The 20,473-nt window shown below is 52.8% G+C and overlaps 2 protein-coding genes across 10 annotated transcripts; one reads left to right on the top strand and one right to left on the bottom strand.

The window, feature by feature from the left end:
* Positions 1 to 448: 448 nt before the first annotated feature.
* Positions 449 to 15,989, top strand: CIZ1 (CDKN1A interacting zinc finger protein 1). Of its 7 annotated transcripts, none has more exons than XM_008579083.1 (17): positions 449 to 696; positions 960 to 1,059; positions 2,275 to 2,346; positions 4,114 to 4,343; positions 6,617 to 6,710; positions 6,880 to 6,988; positions 7,499 to 8,091; positions 8,332 to 8,453; positions 9,102 to 9,299; positions 9,999 to 10,123; positions 12,806 to 12,893; positions 13,390 to 13,503; positions 13,705 to 13,851; positions 14,680 to 14,749; positions 14,967 to 15,088; positions 15,409 to 15,564; positions 15,986 to 15,989. In XM_008579083.1, exons 1-17 carry the CDS (start codon positions 472 to 474, stop codon positions 15,986 to 15,988), a joined length of 2,568 nt encoding a protein of 855 aa, XP_008577305.1. In that variant the 5' UTR covers positions 449 to 471; the 3' UTR covers position 15,989. The 7 variants fall into 7 exon arrangements, with proteins under 7 accessions (XP_008577305.1, XP_008577324.1, XP_008577282.1 ...); XM_008579102.1 differs by lacking the exon at positions 15,986 to 15,989 and adding an exon at positions 13,205 to 13,276 and having other exon boundaries at positions 451 to 696; positions 944 to 1,059; positions 15,409 to 15,754; XM_008579095.1 differs by lacking the exon at positions 15,986 to 15,989 and having other exon boundaries at positions 453 to 696; positions 6,904 to 6,988; positions 7,499 to 7,787; positions 7,872 to 8,091; positions 15,409 to 15,754.
* LOC103595664 (chromosome unknown open reading frame, human C9orf16) lies at positions 15,953 to 20,467 on the bottom strand. Of its 3 annotated transcripts, none has more exons than XM_008579116.1 (4): positions 20,408 to 20,461; positions 20,089 to 20,165; positions 16,423 to 17,150; positions 15,953 to 16,330 (listed from the first exon to the last, which is right to left on the bottom strand). In XM_008579116.1, coding segments are annotated over exons 1-3 (252 nt in total). In that variant the 5' UTR covers positions 20,410 to 20,461; the 3' UTR covers positions 15,953 to 16,330; positions 16,423 to 16,977. The 3 variants fall into 3 exon arrangements, with proteins under 3 accessions (XP_008577338.1, XP_008577333.1, XP_008577344.1); XM_008579111.1 differs by having other exon boundaries at positions 20,089 to 20,172; positions 20,415 to 20,451; XM_008579122.1 differs by lacking the exon at positions 20,089 to 20,165 and having other exon boundaries at positions 20,331 to 20,467.
* Positions 20,468 to 20,473: the final 6 nt, after the last annotated feature.

The following is a 20,473-nucleotide window of genomic DNA, read 5'->3' as shown; positions in this document are numbered from 1 at the left end:
CCGTCGGCTGCATCTGCGGGGCGGGCGGGCTTAGAGCGGAGGCAGCTGTCTTGCTCGGTTCATGCACGGAAGTGAAAAGCTGGGGGCGGGGTGCTGATGTTATTCACACGACATAACCACGAAGGAGAGGGTCTCGGTATCAAAAAGGGGGTGTGAGTGGGGAGGGGTTGGCATCGGGAAGTGACGGGCTCAGAGAAGGGCTGAAGGTGGGGGTGGGAAGTGTGTTTGGCTTGGAAGAATGGAGCCACCAAAGTTGGAGAGAGAGAGAGTGAGGTGGGAGATTTGAAGGAGGGACTGTTGCCAGGATTTGGGGGAAATTGGCAAGAGGGTCGTTGGATCCTGCTCCCGGCAGGATTGGAGCTGGATTGCAAGGATGAGGGTACAAATATGGCATGTTCTAGGCAGGACGGGAAGCGTGGCAGGGAAGCTCAGCAGGCAGTACTTGTCAGCTGTAAATTGGGGTGGGTGGCTATGGATGGGAGGGGAGCTGGACTGACCTATGGTGAGGACCCCTGCCTTACTCCCCATCCTTCCCTCAGCCACCATGTTCAACCAGCAGCAGCAGCAGCAGCTCCAGCACTTACAGCAGCAGCAGCAGCTTCAGCAACAGCAATTGCAGCAGCAGCAGTTGCTGCAGCTCCAGCAGCTGCTCCAGCACTCCCCACCGCAGCCTCCGCTGCCTATGGCTGTCAGCCGGTGAGTTCCTCACTTGGGGGACTAGTGCCTCCATCCCTGCCACTCAGATCTATATATTGGAGACCCCCATCCCAGTCCTTTCTCCCAGGGGCATCCATGTTTGACTCCTGGAGGTCATCAAGTCCCACCCCCAAGGGGGACCTCTGTCTACTCTAGATGGGGGCAGAGAATGGAGATGAGAGGTCTCAGGGAAGAGGAAGGGTCTGACCTTCCAAATAATCCTCTGACACCCCCTCCCAACATGCAGGGGGCTCCCTCAGCAGCAGCCACAGCAGCAGTTTCTGAATCTCCAGGGTGCCAACTCGGCCTCCCTCCTCAATGGCTCAGTGCTACAGAGAGCTTTGCTTTTGCAGCAGTTGCAAGGTATGGCTGTGGGCCCCTTCTCAGTCTATTTTATTGTAGCTCTCTAGCAGCCCCATTATGCTAAATCTCATCAAATGGACACAGTGATGCTGGAGGGAGCTACTGTCAGTGCCCTGGTTTATAGATGAGGACACTGAGGCTCCAGGAGCTGCTCAGCTGAACTCAGATCTGTCTGATCACAGAGGTGTGCCCTTGGCCTTAGCTCTCGCTCTTCACGCACATGCAGATTACGTGCCGTTTGACAGATGAGGAAGCTGAGAAGGAAAGTCACTTGCCCTGGGTCACACAGCACCAGAAGTGGTTGAGCTAGACCAAAGCCTGGGCCTCCTGACCACCCAGGTCTCTGAAATATTTCTAGCCCTGTGCATTAAGCGTGTGACCTTGCGTCAGTTTCCGCATGTAGAGAACAGTCTCTCAGCTCTTTCTTCCAAGATGCTGCTCTTGACTCTACTGATAACCCTAAGGAGAAGTACAATTGAAGAAACTAAGGCCCAGAGAGGGGTCATGTGCCCAAAGTCACACAGCGACTAGGTGTTGATTAAATGGTCACATTCTTCAGCCCTGCCAGGGCCAAGTGGGTGTGGATGGTCCTGGGAGCTGACTTCCAAATGATAGGTGGACAGGTGGAGAGAGAAAACCATACAGAGGGACCCACGACGTATGCTTTTTCTTTCCCATTTAAAAGTCACACTCTTCAAAGTGAATGAAATATAAAGAAAAGGGGATAGGAAAACCCAAACTGTCATCTGTAGACTTACTAACCTCCTAAAGACAAGCACTGGCCAATATTTTGGTGTATTTCTACCCACTGTTTTCTAGGTACAAACTTGAGGCCTTTTATATTATTATTGTCATTGATATAAGTGAGAGAAGCTGTATCTTGTTTCTTTTTCACTGAGTAGAATGGCATGTTCATTTATCATATGATTTGACAGTCTCTGTCAAGATTATTTTCAATAGTTATTTAATATTGCACTGAAGGGATGTGCCCTTGCTTACCGAACCTTCTCAGCTGTTTCCTTTTTTTTTTTTTCTTTTGTTTTGTTTTTTGCTTTTTTTTTTTTTTTTTTTTTGGCTGTTTTAAATAACACTAGGATGAATATAATGTTTGAGACTATTTTCTTAGAATGGATTTCCACAAGTGGAATAAATGAGTCAAGGGGGGATGGATGTTTTATAGCCCTTGATAAGTATTGCCAAATTGCTTTCCTCAAGGACTGGACCAGTTTGCAATGCCACCAGCCACGTATGACAGTGCCGGTCTCACCATGCCCACAGCAACATTGGGTATTATATGCTTTTATATATATATATAAATGTATGTACACATATAATTTACTAAGTTAGTTGGCAAAAAAAGCTGTATCATTGCTTTAATTTACTTTTCTTGGAGTATTAGTGCAGCTGAGCATTTTCTATTTGTCTGTTAAACATTTGTATTTCTTTTTGTGACTTGTCCATGTCCTTTGTCCGTTTTTCTTTTAGGGTGTTCCATCTTTTGTCTTATTGCTTTTAAGAGCTAGGTGGCTTGCTCTCTGCACATATGTGTATATGTATTTGTTTTAAGTTAATGTTAATTGAACACTTACTATGTACCAGGCACATTTATATATCTCATTGAAGTCTCATAAAACACTATGAGGCAAGTACTATTATCCCCATTTTACAGATGAGGGAACTGAGGCTAAGAAAGGGAAACTGATTTGTTCAAGGTCACAGAGCTTGTACTGTAGAGTCTGGATTTGAACCCAGCCCTCACAGCACAACTGACCGATGCCTTTAAACCCCTGTGCATCCCATCCCAGCATCAGAGCAGGAGTTCCAACTGTGTCTCAGGCCTCAAACACTTCCCTCTGCTAAGGTGTGGAGCTGAGTCAGATGAGGTGCAGTAGGAAGCAGACAAGGAAATTATGCAGCTAGGCCTAGGGGGACACAGAGAAGTCTGGAAGGCCTCCTGGAGGAGAGACACGTAAAGGGAGGTCTGAAGGATGACTGGGAGTTAGTGGGACAGATGGCCCAGGCAGAGGAAACAGCACACACAAAGGCCCAGAGGCAGGATGTTCGAAGGACCGCAGGAACATGTGCCTGGGGTGTAGTGGGAGCACATGTGGGGGAAGTGGCAAGAAAGGAGGTGGGCAGGGCCAGACCTTGCACAGTGAGGAATGGGCTTAGTTCCCAAGCAGCAGGGAGCTGGGGAAGGGTTTGGGCAGGGGTAGGGATGAAGCGAGAGTGTGGTTTTAGAAAGATCACTGTTTGCTGACATCATGTGCAAAGGGTATGGCTGAAATTCAGGCAAGGGATGAAGTGGCTTTGGAAGGGCGTGGCAGCAGTGAGAGTGGGGATGGAGAGGGGAAGCCAGAAAGGGAAGGGGCGCAGGAGATAGAGTTGATAGGATTTGGTGATGGCTTGGATGGGGGGTGGGGTGAAGAGAAGGAGGAATCAGGAAGACTCCCAGAAGCCTGGCGGGGGCCAGTGGGTGGATGGTGGTGCTTCTCATAGAGACCGTGGGCAAGCTGCTCCTCAGTTTTGTGTCTCTGTCTTGTCATTGGTAGAGATAATACTTACCCTGATGCCTGCTGGGCCAAGTGGCTGATGCAGTGTCTGGAAAGTGCTTAGCGCAGTGCCTGGCTCACAGTAGGCCTTTCCTGAAGACTAGCTGGTGGGGGTAGGGGGTCTTATTATTCCAGGGATCAGTCACCTTTCTGGTTCTCCCTGTGGGCCCTGTGCTGGGTCTCTCACATACCCTAAGGACTACCCTAAAGCATGCCCGAGGGTGAGCAGGGTTGCTGGGGTTGCTCAAGCCGCTGATCCAGAGGCATCTGGGAGAGAAAAGGCAGCACCCCCACCCCAGCCCTAAAGCCTCTTTCACCACCAACACCCAAAGGAGGACTGAGTTTTCTGCTCTTGTCTCCTGCCTCTGGCTGCTCTTGGGTGGGAGGGTCCCCTTCAAAGTTATCTGTGATGTTCCCATGATGCTTTGTAGGGATGACCCCTGACTCTTGCCTCTACCCCCCGGGCACGTGTGATTGCTCTCCTCCCCTTTTCTTGCTGCAGGTAACCTCCGAGGCTACAACATGGCAACCCCGACCCTGACCACCCCCAGCCTTACGCCACCCCAGCTGGCCACTACAAATCTGCAGCAGTTCTTTCCCCAGGCCACCCGCCAGTCCCTGCTGGGTCCCCCTCCTGTTGGGGTGCCCATGAACCCCTGTCAGCACAACCACTCTGGGCGGACCCCCCAGAAACAGACTCGGACCTCCTCCTCCACCACCCCTAATCGCAAGGTGAGTGTTGACTGGGGTGGAGCAGGTGGGTGTGGGAGCAGGAGAGGGAACACCTGGGTATCAGCCCCAGCTCTACCCACCTAGGCTCACCCTGGACCTTTGGGCAGGTCACACTCTCTCCTTGTGCCTCAGTTTCCTCATCTATAAAATGGCAGGGGTGGTGGTGGAGAGAGTTGGACTTATCTAGTGTTTCCCAAACTACAAATATTCCTGTACCCGAACGTGATTTTTGCCATGCCAAACACCACCAGTACTGTTATTTACTTAATATTTTTCCTTAAAAAGAGGTGCTGCCCCATGGAAATAAAATGTAAGACATATATGTAACTTAAAACGTTCAGGTAACCACATTAATGCAAAATGAAACAGCTGAGATTAAATTCACTAATATATTTTATTTAACCTAAGATAGACAAAACATCATTTCAATATTTATAGTCAATATAAAAAATGAATGAGGTATTTTACATTCCCTTTTTTTAATATGAAATCTTCAAAATCCGGTGTGTATTTTATACTTCCATCTCAAGTCAGACTCCCCGTGTTTCCAATGCTCACCTGTGTCACTGGCTACTGTTAGGTTCGCAGGGCTGCAAATGAACTAGCTTCTTTTCAGTTACACTATTTTAAAAGCAACATTATATCATTACCTGAAGTTTTTAAAACTGTCTAATTGGCATAAGTAGAAGTAAAAGAAATGTAGCTGGGGTAAAACAATGTTATGAAATCCTACACTGTTGCCATCTAAAGTTCCCAGCCTCTGGCTCCTTGGGCTTGGGCTTTTTTTTCTCTCGGCAGCTGGGTGGTATGGGGATCCAAATCCTTGACCTTGGTTTTCTCCACACCACACTCTCCCAAGTGAGCAACTGGCCAGCCCTCCTTGGCCTTTGGAGAGGTGTTAAACCTTCCCCCGACATAAACAGAAAGACCTGAAGAGACTTGTAAAGAGAATCACCTCCTTCCCAGACTGTCCTGTTCCTGAATGTCCCAGCAGGTCCTCGCACACACCATTCTCCTGGGCGCATCCCTGCCCGGGGCAACATCCCCTTTCCTGGCTGCTTTGGGGCTGCACATGTCCGGAGGTGAGGCATTTCCCTCCAGAGAGGGCCCCAGCCTCCAACCGTCTAGTCGTGACTGTCATAATGTCGTGTTGTCCAGTGTCCAACCTGCCCTGCCCCTGTTTCACATATGGGAAAACCAAGGCCCAGAGACTGGCATGGGGGTTGTCCTGGGTCACACAGCCATCAAGGCAGCCCTGGAACCCAGGCCTCCTGACTCACAGGCCGGCACCGTGGTATGTGGGGTGAGAGCTGGGTAGTTTCTGGAGGGCCCGGAGTCCTGATGTGATGTACAGATTGCCGTTCCCCACTCAGCACAGGTTCGTCGAGCTTAGCAGGAGGGAGGCAGGCTGCAGGCGGGCTCTTGGACTTCCTGGAGTGCCCTGGAACCTGCCAAAGCTATGTGTTCATTTAGCAAACATCTGTAACCCCTGCAGGGGACTTAGTAGTGCAGATAATGCATCCAGACGGCCCTCCTGGAGGTCTTGGGGGAGTGGGGGTGGGAGAGATATTAATGTGAATAATGCTCCAACCAATTAATTAAGACTGTGGAAAATGCTACAAAAAGGATGCCAGAAGCCTTCTGGAGACCTATACTAGGGGTCTGGACCTAGTGTGGGGTCAGGAGGGCTTCCTGCAAGAAGGCTTTAGGTGAAGGCCTGGGGGCAGGATGAGGCCTGGGGCTCGACCAGAGAGAAAGCCAGTGTGGATGAGCAGAGATGGCTGGGGGAAAGCTGAGGCTGGAGCCCGGGGGCCAGGGGCCGGGGGCAGAGGCCAGAGGCCAGGCTGTATGGGGCAGGGGTGGGGAGGGTGGTTTCCGGCGGGCTTAGGGTAAGGAGTACTCCTGGGCTCCGGGAAGCCAGCAGAGGGCTTAAATCCTGAAAGAGACAAGAGACGTGATCAGGTTTGCAGTTTAGAAGGATCCCTCTGGCTGTCTTGTGGAGAAGGGGCGGGGTGGGGGAGGGGGAGCTCTGTGGGCCAGAAGGCTTTGTGTCCCTCAAACCTGGGTTTCTTTGATAGGCAGCTTTGATGGCACCCCCTAGACTCAGTTCCTGGGGTGTTTAGGATCATCTGCTCTGCAGCTCTGGGGCCAGGCCTACCAGCAGTCCTCTGGGCCTCTTCATCCCTTGGGGGACTGTTGCAGCTGCTCTTGAGTGAGGGGGTATTTACAAGGGTGGGTGGAGAATGTTAAAGACGGTTTCTGAAAGGAAGCAGGATTCTTCTTCTCAGACGATGCCTGTGGAAGACAAGTCAGACCCCCCAGAGGGGTCTGAGGAAGCTGCAGAGCCCCGCATGGACACACCGGAAGGTGAGGGAAGGAGGCCGCTGGCCCTTCTGAGGGGACATGGGTTGGGGCACGTCATAGAGGCAGATGTGGGAGGCAGGGATTCTTGGTAGGGGTGAGCCCAGGCCCCATCTCCCAGAGCTCACACACCCTGTGCCCAGTATCTGTATTCTCTCAGCTGCCTTCATTCCAGACCGGGATTTGCCCCCGTGCCCAGATGGTGTTGCTAAGGGGAGACGCACTCCAGCGCCTGAGCCTGAGCCTTGTGAGGTGTCTGAGCCACCCGCCAAGAGGTTGAAGAGGTAACTGATGCTGAGAACCTTCCCAGGGCCCCCGTGCCCTGTACTCTCATTCCTGCAGAGGCAGGGAGTGGGTGCGGCAGAGGGGGTGGATGCTTCAGTGGAGCTGGAACAAGAAAATGGCCTTGGGCTGTGGCTTGGAGGAAAGTCGAACTTATTTCTGCACCTTACCTGGGAACGCTTCAGGCCAGACTCTGGTGTCTTCAGTGGGACTGAGCCACTTGGAGGCCAGGCTGGGTGACCAGGTTAGAGGGATGAAGATATGCATCTGGGACCTCAGAGAGTGGGCAGAGGGTGGGCAGGTTTACAGGGCTGATTTGATACATGTTAGTACGTTGTGGGAGGTGGGAGCAATCTTCCCCAATTTTAGGTGAAACCGAGGCTCAGAGAGCCAGAGGAGTTTGCCCAAATTCTAGCTTGTGAGTAGTAGAGCTAGGATTGGAAACTGGTCTTGGCCTTTCTTAGAAGTCCTCTTGGAGAACATGGCTTTGATTTTCTTTTGATCCTTTCTAGCTCAGAAGAGCCCCTAGAGAAGGGGCCTCCAAGGCAGCTACAGGCAAAGGTCCAGCCACAGGCCCGGATGACAGCACCAAAGCAGACACAGACACCTGAGCTGCTGCCCGAGCCACGGGAAGCCCAAGTGGTGCCACGATTCCAGCCACGGGTTCTGCAAATCCAGGCCCACGTGCAGCCACAGACTCAGCCACGGATGCCACCAGTGGACACCCAGGTGCAGCCAAAGCTGCAGAAGCAGGCGCAGACACAGACCTCTCCAGAGCACTTAGTGCTGCAGGAGGAGCAGGTGCGGCCACAGGCACATGCACAGCCCCCAAAACAGATGCAGCTGCAGCTGCAGAAGCAGGCACAGACACAGACATATCCACAGGTACACCTGCAAGCACAGGCAGGGATCCAGCCACTGGAGCAGCCACCAGAGCAACCTTTGGCACAGGTGCTAGTGCAGCCACTGGAGCAGACCCAGGGTCAGCCTCAAGCCCAGCCACAGGTATCAGTGCCAGCCCCAGAGCAAGCACCGGTTCCTGTTCATGCCATGGCGCTGGAGACAGCACTGGAGAGGCCGCCTGATAGGGTAGAGGCTGTGGAAGGTAAGTGAGCAGTGACAGGACAGCTCTGCTCGGACCCTTTTCTCCTCCCCTGGTTCTGTCCAGCCCTGACTGGGTGCTGCCTGGGATTGAGGGCTGGGCCTAGAATCCAGGTCCAGGATCGCCATGCAGGGGGCTTCAGGGTCCTGGCTGTGGGCAGAGAAGGCAGCTCTTGTTTCCTGCTCCCTCTGGGCCCAGGGTGGGAGACAGACTCTGGGAAACAGAGCACATGTGTCATTTCAGGTGTGGAGGAGGCCTCGCCGGAGCCGGCGGGCCCCCAGGTCAGCGTGGAAGAGAGCCAGGAAAAGTCGGCCAGTGGCCTGGATGTGGGCGAATGTGAAAAAAGAGCAAGAGAGATGCTCGGGGTGGGTAGAGGCGCTAATGTGGCAGTGTGAGGGTCACAGAGCCCAGCGGTGGGGCGACCTCTTTCTGCCCCAGGCCACCTCAGGGCCCTTGTGTTTCCCCACCTGTGAAGTGGCCTCTGCCTGGGGTGCGTGGGCAGACCAGACCAGGCTTGGCAGTGGTTCGTCCACGTGAGACTCTCATGCTGTTGTGTCGTCCTCACACACCTTTGCTCTGAGGACCTGGAGGTCCTTCTGGTGATGAGTCCCTCCCAGCCTGGCCATTCCAAAACTAGAACCCCCAGTCCCCTCACACAGGTAACGTTGCACACAGAGCACAGAGTGTAAACTTCTTTGTGGGGTTTGGGTCCCGGCTCTGCCTTATAGCACAACTATGGGCAAACCCATTACCTTCTTTGCACCTCAGTTTCCCCGTCTGTCATGTGAGGGATGGCTGGGGTTGGACTTTAGGATAAGGTGGACCTGGGTTCGAATCCTGACTACAGTACTTTCTGGCTGTGTGAACTTGGGCAGTCACCTAACAACTCAGAGCCTCAGTTTCCCTATGTGTCAGGAGAATCTGATGAGACAATGCTCGTAGAATTTTAGCACTGGGGCTGGCCCGCCATAAACACCCAGGTGGTGGAAGCTCTGCTCCTTTTCCCTATGCAGGTGTGGGGTGCCGGCAGCTCCCTGAAGGTCACCATCCTGCAGAGCAGCGACAGCCGGGCCTTTAGCACCGTACCTCTCACACCCGGGCCCCGTCCTGCTGACTCCACCTCTGCCACTGCTGCGGCTGCCAGCACGCCCTCTAAGCAGGCCCTCCAGTTCTTCTGCTACATCTGCAAGGCCAACTGTGCAAGCCAGCAGGTAGTGCAAAGCCAGGCTGGTGTGGAGGGCAAGGGGGTGGTGGGAGGGTTTGGGGTCTGCATGGGATATCCTGCCTGCCCTTCCGATGGCTGCCTCAGTGACCACACTGGGCCCAAGTGCTGTGCATCTGCTCAGAAAACATTTCTGACCAGCTAGAAAGGCAAGATTTTAGGCAGGCCTGGTTCAAGTCAGCCCTGGACTAGCCGTGTGGGCCTTGGAAGGTGAATTCTGTCCTTGTGCCTCAGTTTCCTCTTGTGTCAGATGAAGAAGCATTTAGAACCCACCTCATGGGTGGTCCTAGGGATGCAGCAACTTGACCTTGAAGTCATGAACCCAGGCCTGGCCCAAAGTGAATGTTATATTAATAACGATGGCATTATACCTGCATTATTACTACCATTGCTATCATTACTGTGGTTACTCTCTGCCTCACCTGAGTAAAGCTGTGGAGACCTAGAAGTTAACTAGGCTGCTCCTTGTCTTTGAGGTGCTCACACAGTCTCTAGGAGGAGCAGAAGCTCTGGCTGGTGTGTCCTCACTCTGTGCCTCAGTTTTCCATCTCTGCTCTGGCCCACACAGTCTGACAGTGTTGGCAGGGTGGTCATGAAGCTGAGGTTGGAGTCCACCTCCCCAGTCCCAGCCTTGCCCGCTGTGCGAGACTCATACCTCGTGCCCACCCCTCGCTCCCTCCTGCTGCAGGAGTTCCAGGACCACATGGCGGCGGCTCAGCACCAGCAGCGGCTTGGGGAGATCCAGCACATGAGCCAGGCCTGCCTCTTGTCCCTGCTACCTGTGCCCCGGGATGTCTTGGAGAGAGATGAAGAGTAAGTGGGGATTGGGGGGTCCCATGCTGGGGCTGGGCAGTCTCACAAAGATGTTCTTTGCAGTTAATGTAATGGTGAAAAATCTAACTGGAATTGATCTAAAATATCCAGAACTAGGGGATTGGTTAGATTGGTTAAGGCCTGTCCAATTGGTGGGATATCTAATAAATAGGACAATTGCGGGGAATTTATAATAATGCAAAACATGATGCATGTCGGATTAAAACAGGATTCAAAGTTGCATAAGCAGAATGAGCTTGACTATGTAGAAATAGATCTTGTGACACAGAAGAAAACTGGAAGGACTGGGCCGGCCCATGGCTCACTTGGGAGAGTGCGGTGCTGATAACACCAAGGCTGCGGGTTCAGATCCCTATGTAGGGATGGCTGGTTTGCTCACTTGGGAGAGTGCGGTGCTGATAACACCAAGGCTGCGGGTTCAGATCCCTATGTAGGGATGGCTGGTTTGCTCACTTGGGAGAGCGTGGTGCTGACAACACCAAGGATGCAGGTTAAGATCCCCTTACCGGTCATCTTTTAAAAAAAAAAAAAAAAAAGGAGGAAACTGGAAGGACGTAGTGCAAGCTGCTAACAAGCTTTGGGTGGAGGGATTCATTGAATCTTCTCATGGTGATGTCTTCACTTGAATCCCGAGGCCACAGTGAACGTGACAGTTCTGATAGGCTGCTTGTCCTTCCTTCATGCAGCAGTCAGAAACTCTGGGCTGTCCCGAGCCAGGCCCTGGGGATTTGGGGATAGGGTGCTGGTCTCCCAGAGCTCACAGTCCAATGGGAGCAGAGAAGGGATCAGGTCCTCCCAATCCATCATGAGAGATGCTATGGCAGGGCCAGCCTGTGGCTCACTTGGGAGAGTGCGGTGCTGATAATACCAAGGCTGAGGGTTCGGATCCTATATAGGGATGGCCGGTTCGCTCACTGGGTGAGCGTGGTGCTGACAACCCCAAGCTAAGGGTTAAGATCCCCTTACCGGTCATCTTTAAAAAAAAAAAAAAAGGAAATGCTATCATAGTGGCACTCTGGAGGCCACCGAGGGGCATCTGGCTTACTGGAATGAGGACAGGCCCAGGAATGGGGGAGGGGCAAGAGGAGCTCAGTGAAAGAGCATTTAAACTGAAGGATAAATAGGAGTTTCTGAGGCCATATATCCTCAGTTGTGTCCCAATCCTGGTGGCCTCCTGGATACGTCACTAGTAGTCAGAGTCACATATTTGTCAATGCCCAGCTGCATTAGTGTTAACAACCATTTGTAAAACAAATTAATCCTTCAATCCCAGCCTGTGACTACCTCAGTATGGTCTCAAACACGTAGACATTGATACTGTCCTCCTGTATCAGATGGGATCCTTTGCAGTTTTAAGTGACAGAAACTCTAATTTCTTTCTTTCTTTTTTTCTTTCCCTGGCGGCTGGCTTGTATAGGGATCTGAACCCTTGACAGGGTTATAAGGCTGCGCTCTAACCAGCTGAGTCAAATGGCCAGCCTTTTTTCTCTGATTGTAAGAATAATTTGTTCATTATATAACATTTTGAAAATACAAGAACACAGACACAAAAGAAGGTAAAAATCACCCATAATCCCATTGCCCAGAGATAAACACTATTTACATTTTGGCCTAGTTCTTCCCTTGATCCTTTCTGTATATATAAACAATCTTTTTAAAAATAAAAATTAGAATCATGGTACATGATATATGTGAACACTTTTTCTATATAGCCCTCTACAACAGCGTTTTTCCAGGGCTCTATCCATGGGCATTAGGGAGTTCACCTGCTCCCTAAAATTTATGTGAAATTGTGTATGTAGAGAGTCCCTATTTTCACTCACTCAGAACATGTTTTTGTATGTATTTGGTTTTTCTTTAGCAAGCCGTCTACATGAAGGAAACACTCTAGCCTGTGACAGCATAGCCTTTATCTCTGACACTTTGATTTTTAATTTTTTTTTGTGACATTTTTCAGTGTGTAGAAGTTTTTAATTTTTATGCAATCAGATCTATCAATTTTCTCCTTTATGTTTCCTGGCTTTGATGTTATATGTAAAAAGATCTTCCCCAACCCAGGATTGTATAAATAGTTGTGTGCCCCCCCTTTTATTTAAAGCGTATAGTTTTGCTTTTCACACCTGAATCTTTATTAGTCCAGCTAGAATTTATTTTGAAGTATGCAGGAGTTGGAAGCAAAAAACTTTTCTTTTTGAAACCCTGTACAGACCAGTGCAAAAAAAAAAAGGCTTTTCTTCTCCAAGTGGATAGCAAATTGTCTTGACATAATTTATTGCATGATCTATGTTTTTCAGTACTAATTTAACAGAAGCTGAATTCTTCCAATATTTGAGCCTGTTTTGGACTTTCTTTCCCATTGACCCACTGTCACAATGTACATTACACTACATGGTTTCAACTATTGTGCTTGTGGTTTTAATTTTAACAGCTCCCAAATATTCCTAAACCTCACCCCACCCCACCCACAAGTTGCCTTGTTTATTCTTGCTTAAGTATTCATCCAGATGAACCTTAGAACCATTTTGTTAAGTTTCAAAAAAAAGATCCTGTTGAAATTACAGCTGGAATTGCATTACATTTATGGAATAATCTGGGACAGCTGCTGTCTTTCCAACAGGAACATAGTGTCACATTGTACTTGTTTTGGTTGTCATCATTCAGAGAGCCTCCCCCTAGGCGCTGGTGCAACACCTGTCAGGTGTACTACATGGGGGACCTGATCCAACACCGCAGGACACAGGACCACAAGGTAGGGGGACTGCATGCTGCGAAGGCACCTGCACATGCCATCTCCAAGTCAAGGACTGGGAAGGAGGGAGCCCAGGTTGGGAGTGGAAAGTCAATGTCGGTCTTTGTCTCTGCGTGACCATAGCTCACAGGGTGGTTTCTGGATGTGTCAGTCATGTTTCTGCTTTGGGTTCAGTTTTCCCATCTGTCCAATGTGGGCAAGGTACCATCTCACCCTACCACTCATGGGAGAGCTTTGGGCAGCTGCCCTCTGTCCTGTCTTCTCTCTGTCCCTATCCTGTCTCTGTTGCCATCTACCATCCCATCTTGTAGCCAGCCACACAGGGAAGAGATGTGTTTTCCCATGTGCCATTGCAGGGACACAGCCTGGCATATTCAGATGTGGTGGGCCTACAGGTGGGAGGTGAGGTCTCGCCAAGCACTGCCTGGCCACTAGTCAGGGGTCTCGCACCTGGGGACACAGCCTGCCACTACCTGACCCGTCCTCCTTTCCCCAGATCGCCAAACAATCCCTGCGACCCTTCTGCACTGTTTGCAACCGCTACTTCAAGACCCCCCGCAAGTTTGTGGAGCACGTGAAGTCCCAGGGGCACAAGGACAAAGCCAAGGAGGTAACCCCAACTCCTCAGAGGACCTGGGCCCAGAGAGGTATAGAGCTTTGGCCAGGGCCACACAGCAAGTTGAGGTTTATTCCAGCCCAAACCCATAGCAGGTCCGGAGGGACTGGGACGCTCTAGGGTGTAGGGTGGGTGGGGTGTGGCGCCGTGGCTGCCCAGAGCTGACCTGTGCCCCTTGCCCACTCCCCTGGGCAGCTGAAGATGCTTGAGAAGGAGGTAACCGGCCAAGACGAGGACCACTTCATCACGGTGGATGCCGTGGGTTGCTTCGAGGGCGATGAAGAGGAGGACGATGACGAGGATGAAGAGGAGATCGAGGTCGAGGAGGAATTCTGCAAGCAGGTGCTTGGGGAGAGGGTGTGGGAGGCAGGAGGTGGGACTCCCAGCCAGGAGGCACCTCGCCCCACCTCCGAGGGGCCAGGCACTATGCTGGCATTTGTAGGCATGAGTGCATGCCACAATTTGTTATTAACGTGAACTGTATTATATATGACATGTAAATATGCATCATGATGACTATTGAGTGGTAGGTGAAATATGCAGAGGCCTCGAAGCCTGGCTGAAATTTTGACCTGTGTGGAGGACGGGAAAGGGCATCCTAGGCTGTAGGAACAGCATCAGTAAAGGCAAACTGTGCACAGAGGAAGTCAGAGTAAGATAATGGTGATGGTGACGATGGTGGTGATGGTGATAGCAGCTGACATTTTTTTTTTTTCTTAAAAAGATGACTGGTAAGGGGATCTTAACCCTTGACTTGGTGTTATCAGCACCACACTCTCCCAAGTGAGCCATGGGCCAGCCCTAGCTGACATATTTTTGAGGACTTACTGTATGCCAGGCATGTAGCAAGCACTATCCTGGCAGAATCTCATCAAATTGGATGACAGAAGACACATATGACATGTTGGGCACACCTGGCATGGATTGTGGCCACTGTGGGAGCAGGAGGGCTTCCTGGAGGAGGGGTCTGATTGAACAGAGCCTAGGAAGTATAGATTGGGAAGGGCACACTCTGGGAGGTAGGCTCAGCATGTGCAAAGGCTCAGAGAATGCCACCCCGGGCCCCTGGAAATGAAGGGGATGGTGTATTCAAAAGCATGGATAGGCTCTAGGCCCCTAACCTGCATCTAGGGAAGCCAGATCCGAGGCTCACACTTGCAATGTTTCCAGGTGAGGTCCAGAGATATATCCATAGAGGAATGGAAGGGTTCAGAGACCTACAGCCCCAACACTGCATATGGTAAGACCCCACCCTGAGCCCACCTGCAGGAGCTGCAGCCCTCAGGCCCAGCCTCCAGGCATCCTCGTCCCAGCCATGATATTCTGGCCAGGCAGCCTACCCCTGTCCTCTTCTCTTCTGCTCCCATCTAAATGGTAGGGAAGCAAATGGGCCCCTTAGTGAGGGCGGGACCCTAGCTGGTATGGGGGACGAGAGCACAGACCCTGCCATCCCACAGGCGTGGATTTCCTGGTGCCCGTGATGGGCTATGTCTGCCGCATCTGCCACAAGTTCTACCACAGCAACTCAGGGGCACAGCTCTCCCACTGCAAGTCCTTGGCCCACTTTGAGAACCTGCAGGTGAGTGGATGCCCTGCACGGCCCAGGGAGTCAGACTGCATCCAAGCTGATGGGGGTGGCCTCAGCTCCCAGGCACACTACCCCTGCCCCCAACAAGGGAATTGGAGCTTGGGTGGGGCTGGGCTCTTTCTTTTATTGTCTTGGGGATGCTGAGGGCCAGGCTATTAGCTCCAGAGCCCTGGCCCAGAGAGGCTGAGAGTATCACACAGGGTAACAGAGCATATGGACGCTGTCTCAGCCAGGCTGGGGAAGCAGCTGCTGGCCAGGAGTGTACCAGGTAGGGGGGAAGCCCTGACCTCACCTCTGCCCTCTGTACCCAGAAATACAAGGCGGCTAAGAACCCCAGCCCCACCACCCGGCCTGTGAGTCGCCGGTGTGCGATCAACGCTCGGAACGCCTTGACTGCCCTGTTCACTACCAGTGGCCGCCCACCCACTCTGCCCAGCACCCAGGACACAGCCAAAACCCCCAGCAAGGTGACGCCTCGACCCCCCCAGCCCCCACCACCCCGGCGCTCAGCCCGCCTTAAAACCTGATAGAGGGAGCTACCAGGGCTCAGCCTGTTTGGGTCCAAATCTGCTAATGCTTTTTAGGAGTCTGTATGGAAACTTTAACATGTTTGGTGTTTTTACTCAAAATCCAATAAAAGAAGGTAGTTTGGCTGCACAGTCCCCACCAGCACTTCTGTCTGGATGGATAGGGAAGGGGGGAACCCAGCCAGCTCTTGGCGTCTCTGGGCAGTGTGGTGGCAGAACTGGAAGGCTGAAGACAGGTTCTCTGAGAACCGGGGCCTCTGGGATCACAGGCACTTTGCTTCTCTTGAGCCTCAGTTTCCCTCTCAATAACATATCAGGGTTAGGAAAGTGCTTTCGATAAGAGCTTATTTAATCTCCACAGTGACCCTAGAAGGTGTTCTTGTTGTTATCCCCAAATTGCGGAAGAAGAAACTGAGGCCTAGAAGGTCAAACAACTTGCCAAAGGTGACATGGCTGGTAAGTGGCCAGGATGTGACCCCAGGCCTGAGCTCTGGACCCCTGTACCAGTCTCTCTGTCTAGCCAGACCCATGGCAGTTGAAGTGCAGGAATGCGGGTCCTTGCTGCTCAGGCCCTCTGGTTCTGAGTTCTTGGTTCACCAGCAGGGGCCATGCCTTCCTGGTCAGGCGACCCTAAGGTGAATCATCAGTAAATGGGGCCCAGGCTGAGTTGGTTCTTCAGTTCTGCTGCTTCTTCATTTAGAAAGACCTTAGAAATAGACAACCAGACCAACCCTGTTACTGGCCAGCTGGGGAGACAGGCCAAGAGCAGGAAGGCAATGCAAAGGCTGCATGGCACACCTTGGTCATACACGTGTCCAGTGCTGTCTCAGCTGGGCTGGGAAGCAGCTGCTGGTCAGGAGTGCACTAGGTAGGGAGCAGGCTCTGACCTCACCTGCACCCTCTGCATCTAGAAATACAAGGTGGCCAAGAACCCCAGCCCCACCACCCGGCCCGTGAGCCGCCAGTGCATGATCAATGCCTGGAACTCCCTGTTCACCTCCAGCAGCCACTGGGGTCCTCATCCCAAATACAGAGGAGAGGGGTGCAGTGGTGTGGGAGACCCATTTAATGTGGACACTCAAGGCCTGAGCAGAGTGGGAAGTGCCCAGAGTTGGGCAGGCAGGCAGGTGGGTAAGTTGCAGGCCCACACCTGGCCCCAGGAGGGGATGCTGGGCGGTGGGGGCTGGCCTGGGCAAGCCAAAGTGAGTGCCAGAAGGGTGGCCCTGGCAAGCAGACCCACTAGGAGACCCAAAGGCCAGCCCTTGGGAAGGTATCTAAGCTGGGTGACGAGTGCCCAGGACAGGGCCTAGCTTAGGGAAGCAGGGTTGGGGCCTGGTTGGGAGCTCCCTGAGCCTAGGGGCTGGCATCGCTGGGGGACTCCCCAAGCTGCTGCTGGAACTCGAGGCGTGTCTGCCGGTTAGACTCCAGCAGCTCCTGGAGGCGGGCGTGGAGGTGGTCGTTCTTCTCCTCCAGGTGGTCCAGACAGGAGTTGATCTGGTCCAACATGGAGTTGATGGCAGCATATTCTGGGAGGCAAGGGAGAGACAGAGCCAAGGTCCTGTGTCTCCTTGAGGCTCATGGACAATCCCTCCCCCCCTCCCCTGCCACCACTTTCCCCCAGTCTGCCTCCAAGAGGGCTTTGGGTAAGTCCCTACTCTTTCCTGAGCCTCAGTGTCACCATTTGGAAAATGGGTAGATACCAAAAGAGGACTGGCATCCTTTTTTCTAGGGTTAGGGTGGTCACAGCCAGCCTGGGAAGTCCTGCTAGTTGTCAGGTCTCCTCTGCACTCCCTTCAGCAGCTGCCTGGCAGCCAGAGCCCACATTCCTGAGTTGGGCCATCAAGGTCTTTCTCCCCAGGCAGGCCCTATTCTCCAGCTCTTTCATGGCTCCCTCCACCCTCAGGACAAAGCACCCAGCAGACTGTCCAGTCTCCTCTGCACTCCCTTCAGCAGCTGCCTGGCAGCCAGAGCCCACATTCCTGAGTTGGGCTATCAAGGTCTTTCTCCCCAGGCAGGCCCTATTCTCCAGCTCTTTCATGGCTCCCTCCACCCTCAGGACAAAGCACCCAGCAGACTGTCCGAAGCCCCTGCTCCCCTCTCCAGCCCTGCCTCCCTTGCCTGTCCCTTCCTTCCTCATACCTGCCTTTGCCTGCCTCAGGCCCTTTGAACATGCTGTTGCCTCTGCATGGAATGCGCTGGGTCCTCCTCCTGCCTGCCTTCCCTCCTCTCCTCGATGAGTCCCACTTATCCTTCAAGTCTCAGTATGGATGTGACCATGGGGAGCCCTCCCAGTGCCCCAGACTGGATCGGGCCTCTATCCTGATCCCCTCGCCCTTCTGAGCCCTCCACAGCCCTCCCTCAGGATTGACTGCTGTGATTATTCGTGGGCTGGTCTGTATCCCCCACTCGACTATAAAGTGAGAGGTGAATGGTCTTGTGTTCACTGCTGTCTCCCTGGTGGCCTCACTGTCACACAATAAACATGTTGAATGAAGGAATGAGTGAATGAATGAATGAAGCCTTTGACTTTCCGGCCTCTCTGCCTTTACTCAACTGTCCCTGCCACCCAGAATGCATCAACCACAACAATCCTTCAAGGACCAGCTCAAAATGCCTCCTCCAAGAAGTCTTCCCTGGTCTCCACCAGAAACCATCACTCCCTTCCTCCCGGCCACTCCTGACCTGCCTTTGTCAGCAACATATCGTCCCTTAGGACCCAAGGTCTGGGCCTGTGCCCACTGCGGGACCCAGTTCTGAGCCAGCCCATGACTCAGATAAACTTGGCTGCCAGCTTGGGACCAAAGGGGAAGCAGCTGGCAGTGGCTGGAAAAGACAGAGCCCAAAGAGTGTGTCTGGGATGTGGGTGCGAATGTACCAGCACCCTGGGGGAAGGGCACCCATCGCCCAGGGATGGCACCCCTCCCAGAGGACAGAGTCCTGGGAAGTCACTGCTGGATCTTAAGTTGAACTCCCTCGTGGTACAGATGGGAAAAATGAAGCTTGAGAAGGAAGGAACCTACCCAGGGTCCTCCCACTGGCTGGTGACAGAGCCAAAATTCAGGCTTGGGAATCTGGGGCATTTGGGTTTGGGTTCCAGCTCTGCTCCATCCCAGCAAGTTATTACACCTTTCTGGAAAAAGGGGATAAGAACTGGGTTGTTCTGAGGATTCAGATACAGCAAGCGCTCAGAAAGGGTCCAACTACAGCAAGTACTTAATAAATGGTTGTTATCAATATTTCGCATTCTGTGTCATGGAACACAGCTGGGAGAAGGGAGGGGGAGGCAGGTGTTTCCACACAACTCGGGGATAGGCTTTATCTGTGTCAAGGGTATTCCCAGTTTCAAGCCTTTGCTTCTGTCTAGGATACCCTTCTCCCCAAGTCCTATGAACCTGCCAACATCCACTCAATGTGACCTCCTGGAAGGCCCTTCCTGATGCTCCCACCACTGCCACAGCAGTGACTACACACATCGGCCCACTGTTCACCAGCACTGCCTAATACAAAACTGCCAGCCCACCGCTTGTCCCCAGTGGGAGGTCTTCTACCTCTTTATTAAAAGACCCTGGGTGAAGAAAAGATTCTGAAACTACTGTGGTGATGGATGCACAGCCCTGTGAATATACTAAAACCCACTGATCTGTACAATTTAAATGGGTAAATTGTATAGTATGTGAATTATAGTTTAATAAAGCTGTTACCAAAACAAAAAGCACACTCCATACTTAGCCCACTAAGTATGTCCATATTAAGTCCTGCCCCCCAAGTTATTACACTTAATGGAAGCTAATCTTTACTACACTAAAGAGAATAATGACAATAACCACTTACTGACACTTGCATGCTAGTACCTGCTAAACATTTTTCATTTATTTTTTTCATTTAATCCTGACACCTCCCAATACAGGAGACGTTAATCATTATTCCTGTTTCATAGATGGGGAAACTGAGGCTGGAGAAGGTGAAAAGGGATCTAATGGTTCTCTCGCCCCTGCACTGCTAAGCACGCAATAGGCTGCTTAGTAAGCAGGTCACCCTCGGGAAGAGGTGACTGGGGATGCTGACTCGACAAAGTGGCGCGCCCACCGGGTCTGCCCTCCTGCTATGCCGAGCTGGCCAAGTAGTGTTTCGAACCCAGGACCCACTCCGGTGCCTCGGTCTCTCTACGAACTGATAGTGGCTGGAGCAAATGCCAAACGGGAGAGTGTCCCCGAAGCTGCCTCAGTTTCCCCATCTGTAAGATGGGGCTGGTCACCACAGTTCTCGAACGCTGCGGTTTCCAGGGACCCGCTCGCGAGGGCTCGCCCTGCATCTCCGAGGGGGCGCCTACAACTCGGGACCCACCCAGGGGCGGGCTGGGGAGGGGTTCTGGTCCCTTCCAAGCCCCCGTCCCGGCCCCGCTTCCCTTTCCCAGGAGGGCACCCCTGAAAAAGCAAAGGTCCCTTCAGCATCCCCCCGGGTCACCTGCTTCCTCGAAGCCGTCGTCCTCGCCTTCCGCGCCCGCCTCCACCGGCATGCCCAGGTCCCCGTTGGGGCCCGACATTGCGGGTTCGGGCGCCGCGGGGCGCCTACAACTCGGGACCCCCCCAGGGGCGGGCTGGGGAGGGGTTCTGGTCCCTTCCAAGCCCCCGTCCCGGCCCCGCTTCCCTTTCCCAGGAGGGCACCCCTGAAAAAGCAAAGGTCCCTTCAGCATCCCCCCGGGTCACCTGCTTCCTCGAAGCCGTCGTCCTCGCCTTCCGCGCCCGCCTCCACCGGCATGCCCAGGTCCCCGTTGGGGCCCGACATTGCGGGTTCGGGCGCCGCAAGGACCGCAAGACGACGGAACGCGTCGAACGTCGCGCCGAAAGGC

This window comes from Galeopterus variegatus, unplaced genomic scaffold (assembly GCF_000696425.1).
Source record: "Galeopterus variegatus unplaced genomic scaffold, G_variegatus-3.0.2 Scaffold80, whole genome shotgun sequence".
Lineage (NCBI taxonomy): Eukaryota > Metazoa > Chordata > Mammalia > Dermoptera > Cynocephalidae > Galeopterus > Galeopterus variegatus.
This window is presented reverse-complemented; position numbering and strand designations above follow the sequence as displayed.

Coding starts and splice junctions, on each gene's coding strand:
- CIZ1 (XM_008579102.1), top strand. CDS start 500: ATGGTGAGGACCCCTGCCTTACTCCCCATCCTTCCCTCAGCCACCATG. Junction 12,894..13,204: donor GCAGGACACAGGACCACAAG/GTAGGGGGACTG, acceptor CCCATCTTGTAG/CCAGCCACACAGGGAAGAGA. Junction 13,852..14,679: donor AGGAGGAATTCTGCAAGCAG/GTGCTTGGGGAG, acceptor CAATGTTTCCAG/GTGAGGTCCAGAGATATATC.
- LOC103595664 (XM_008579122.1), bottom strand. CDS start 20,409: ATGTCGGGCCCCAACGGGGACCTGGGCATGCCGGTGGAGGCGGGCGCG. Junction 17,151..20,330: donor CGACGGCTTCGAGGAAGCAG/GTGACCCGGGGG, acceptor CTTGCCTCCCAG/AATATGCTGCCATCAACTCC.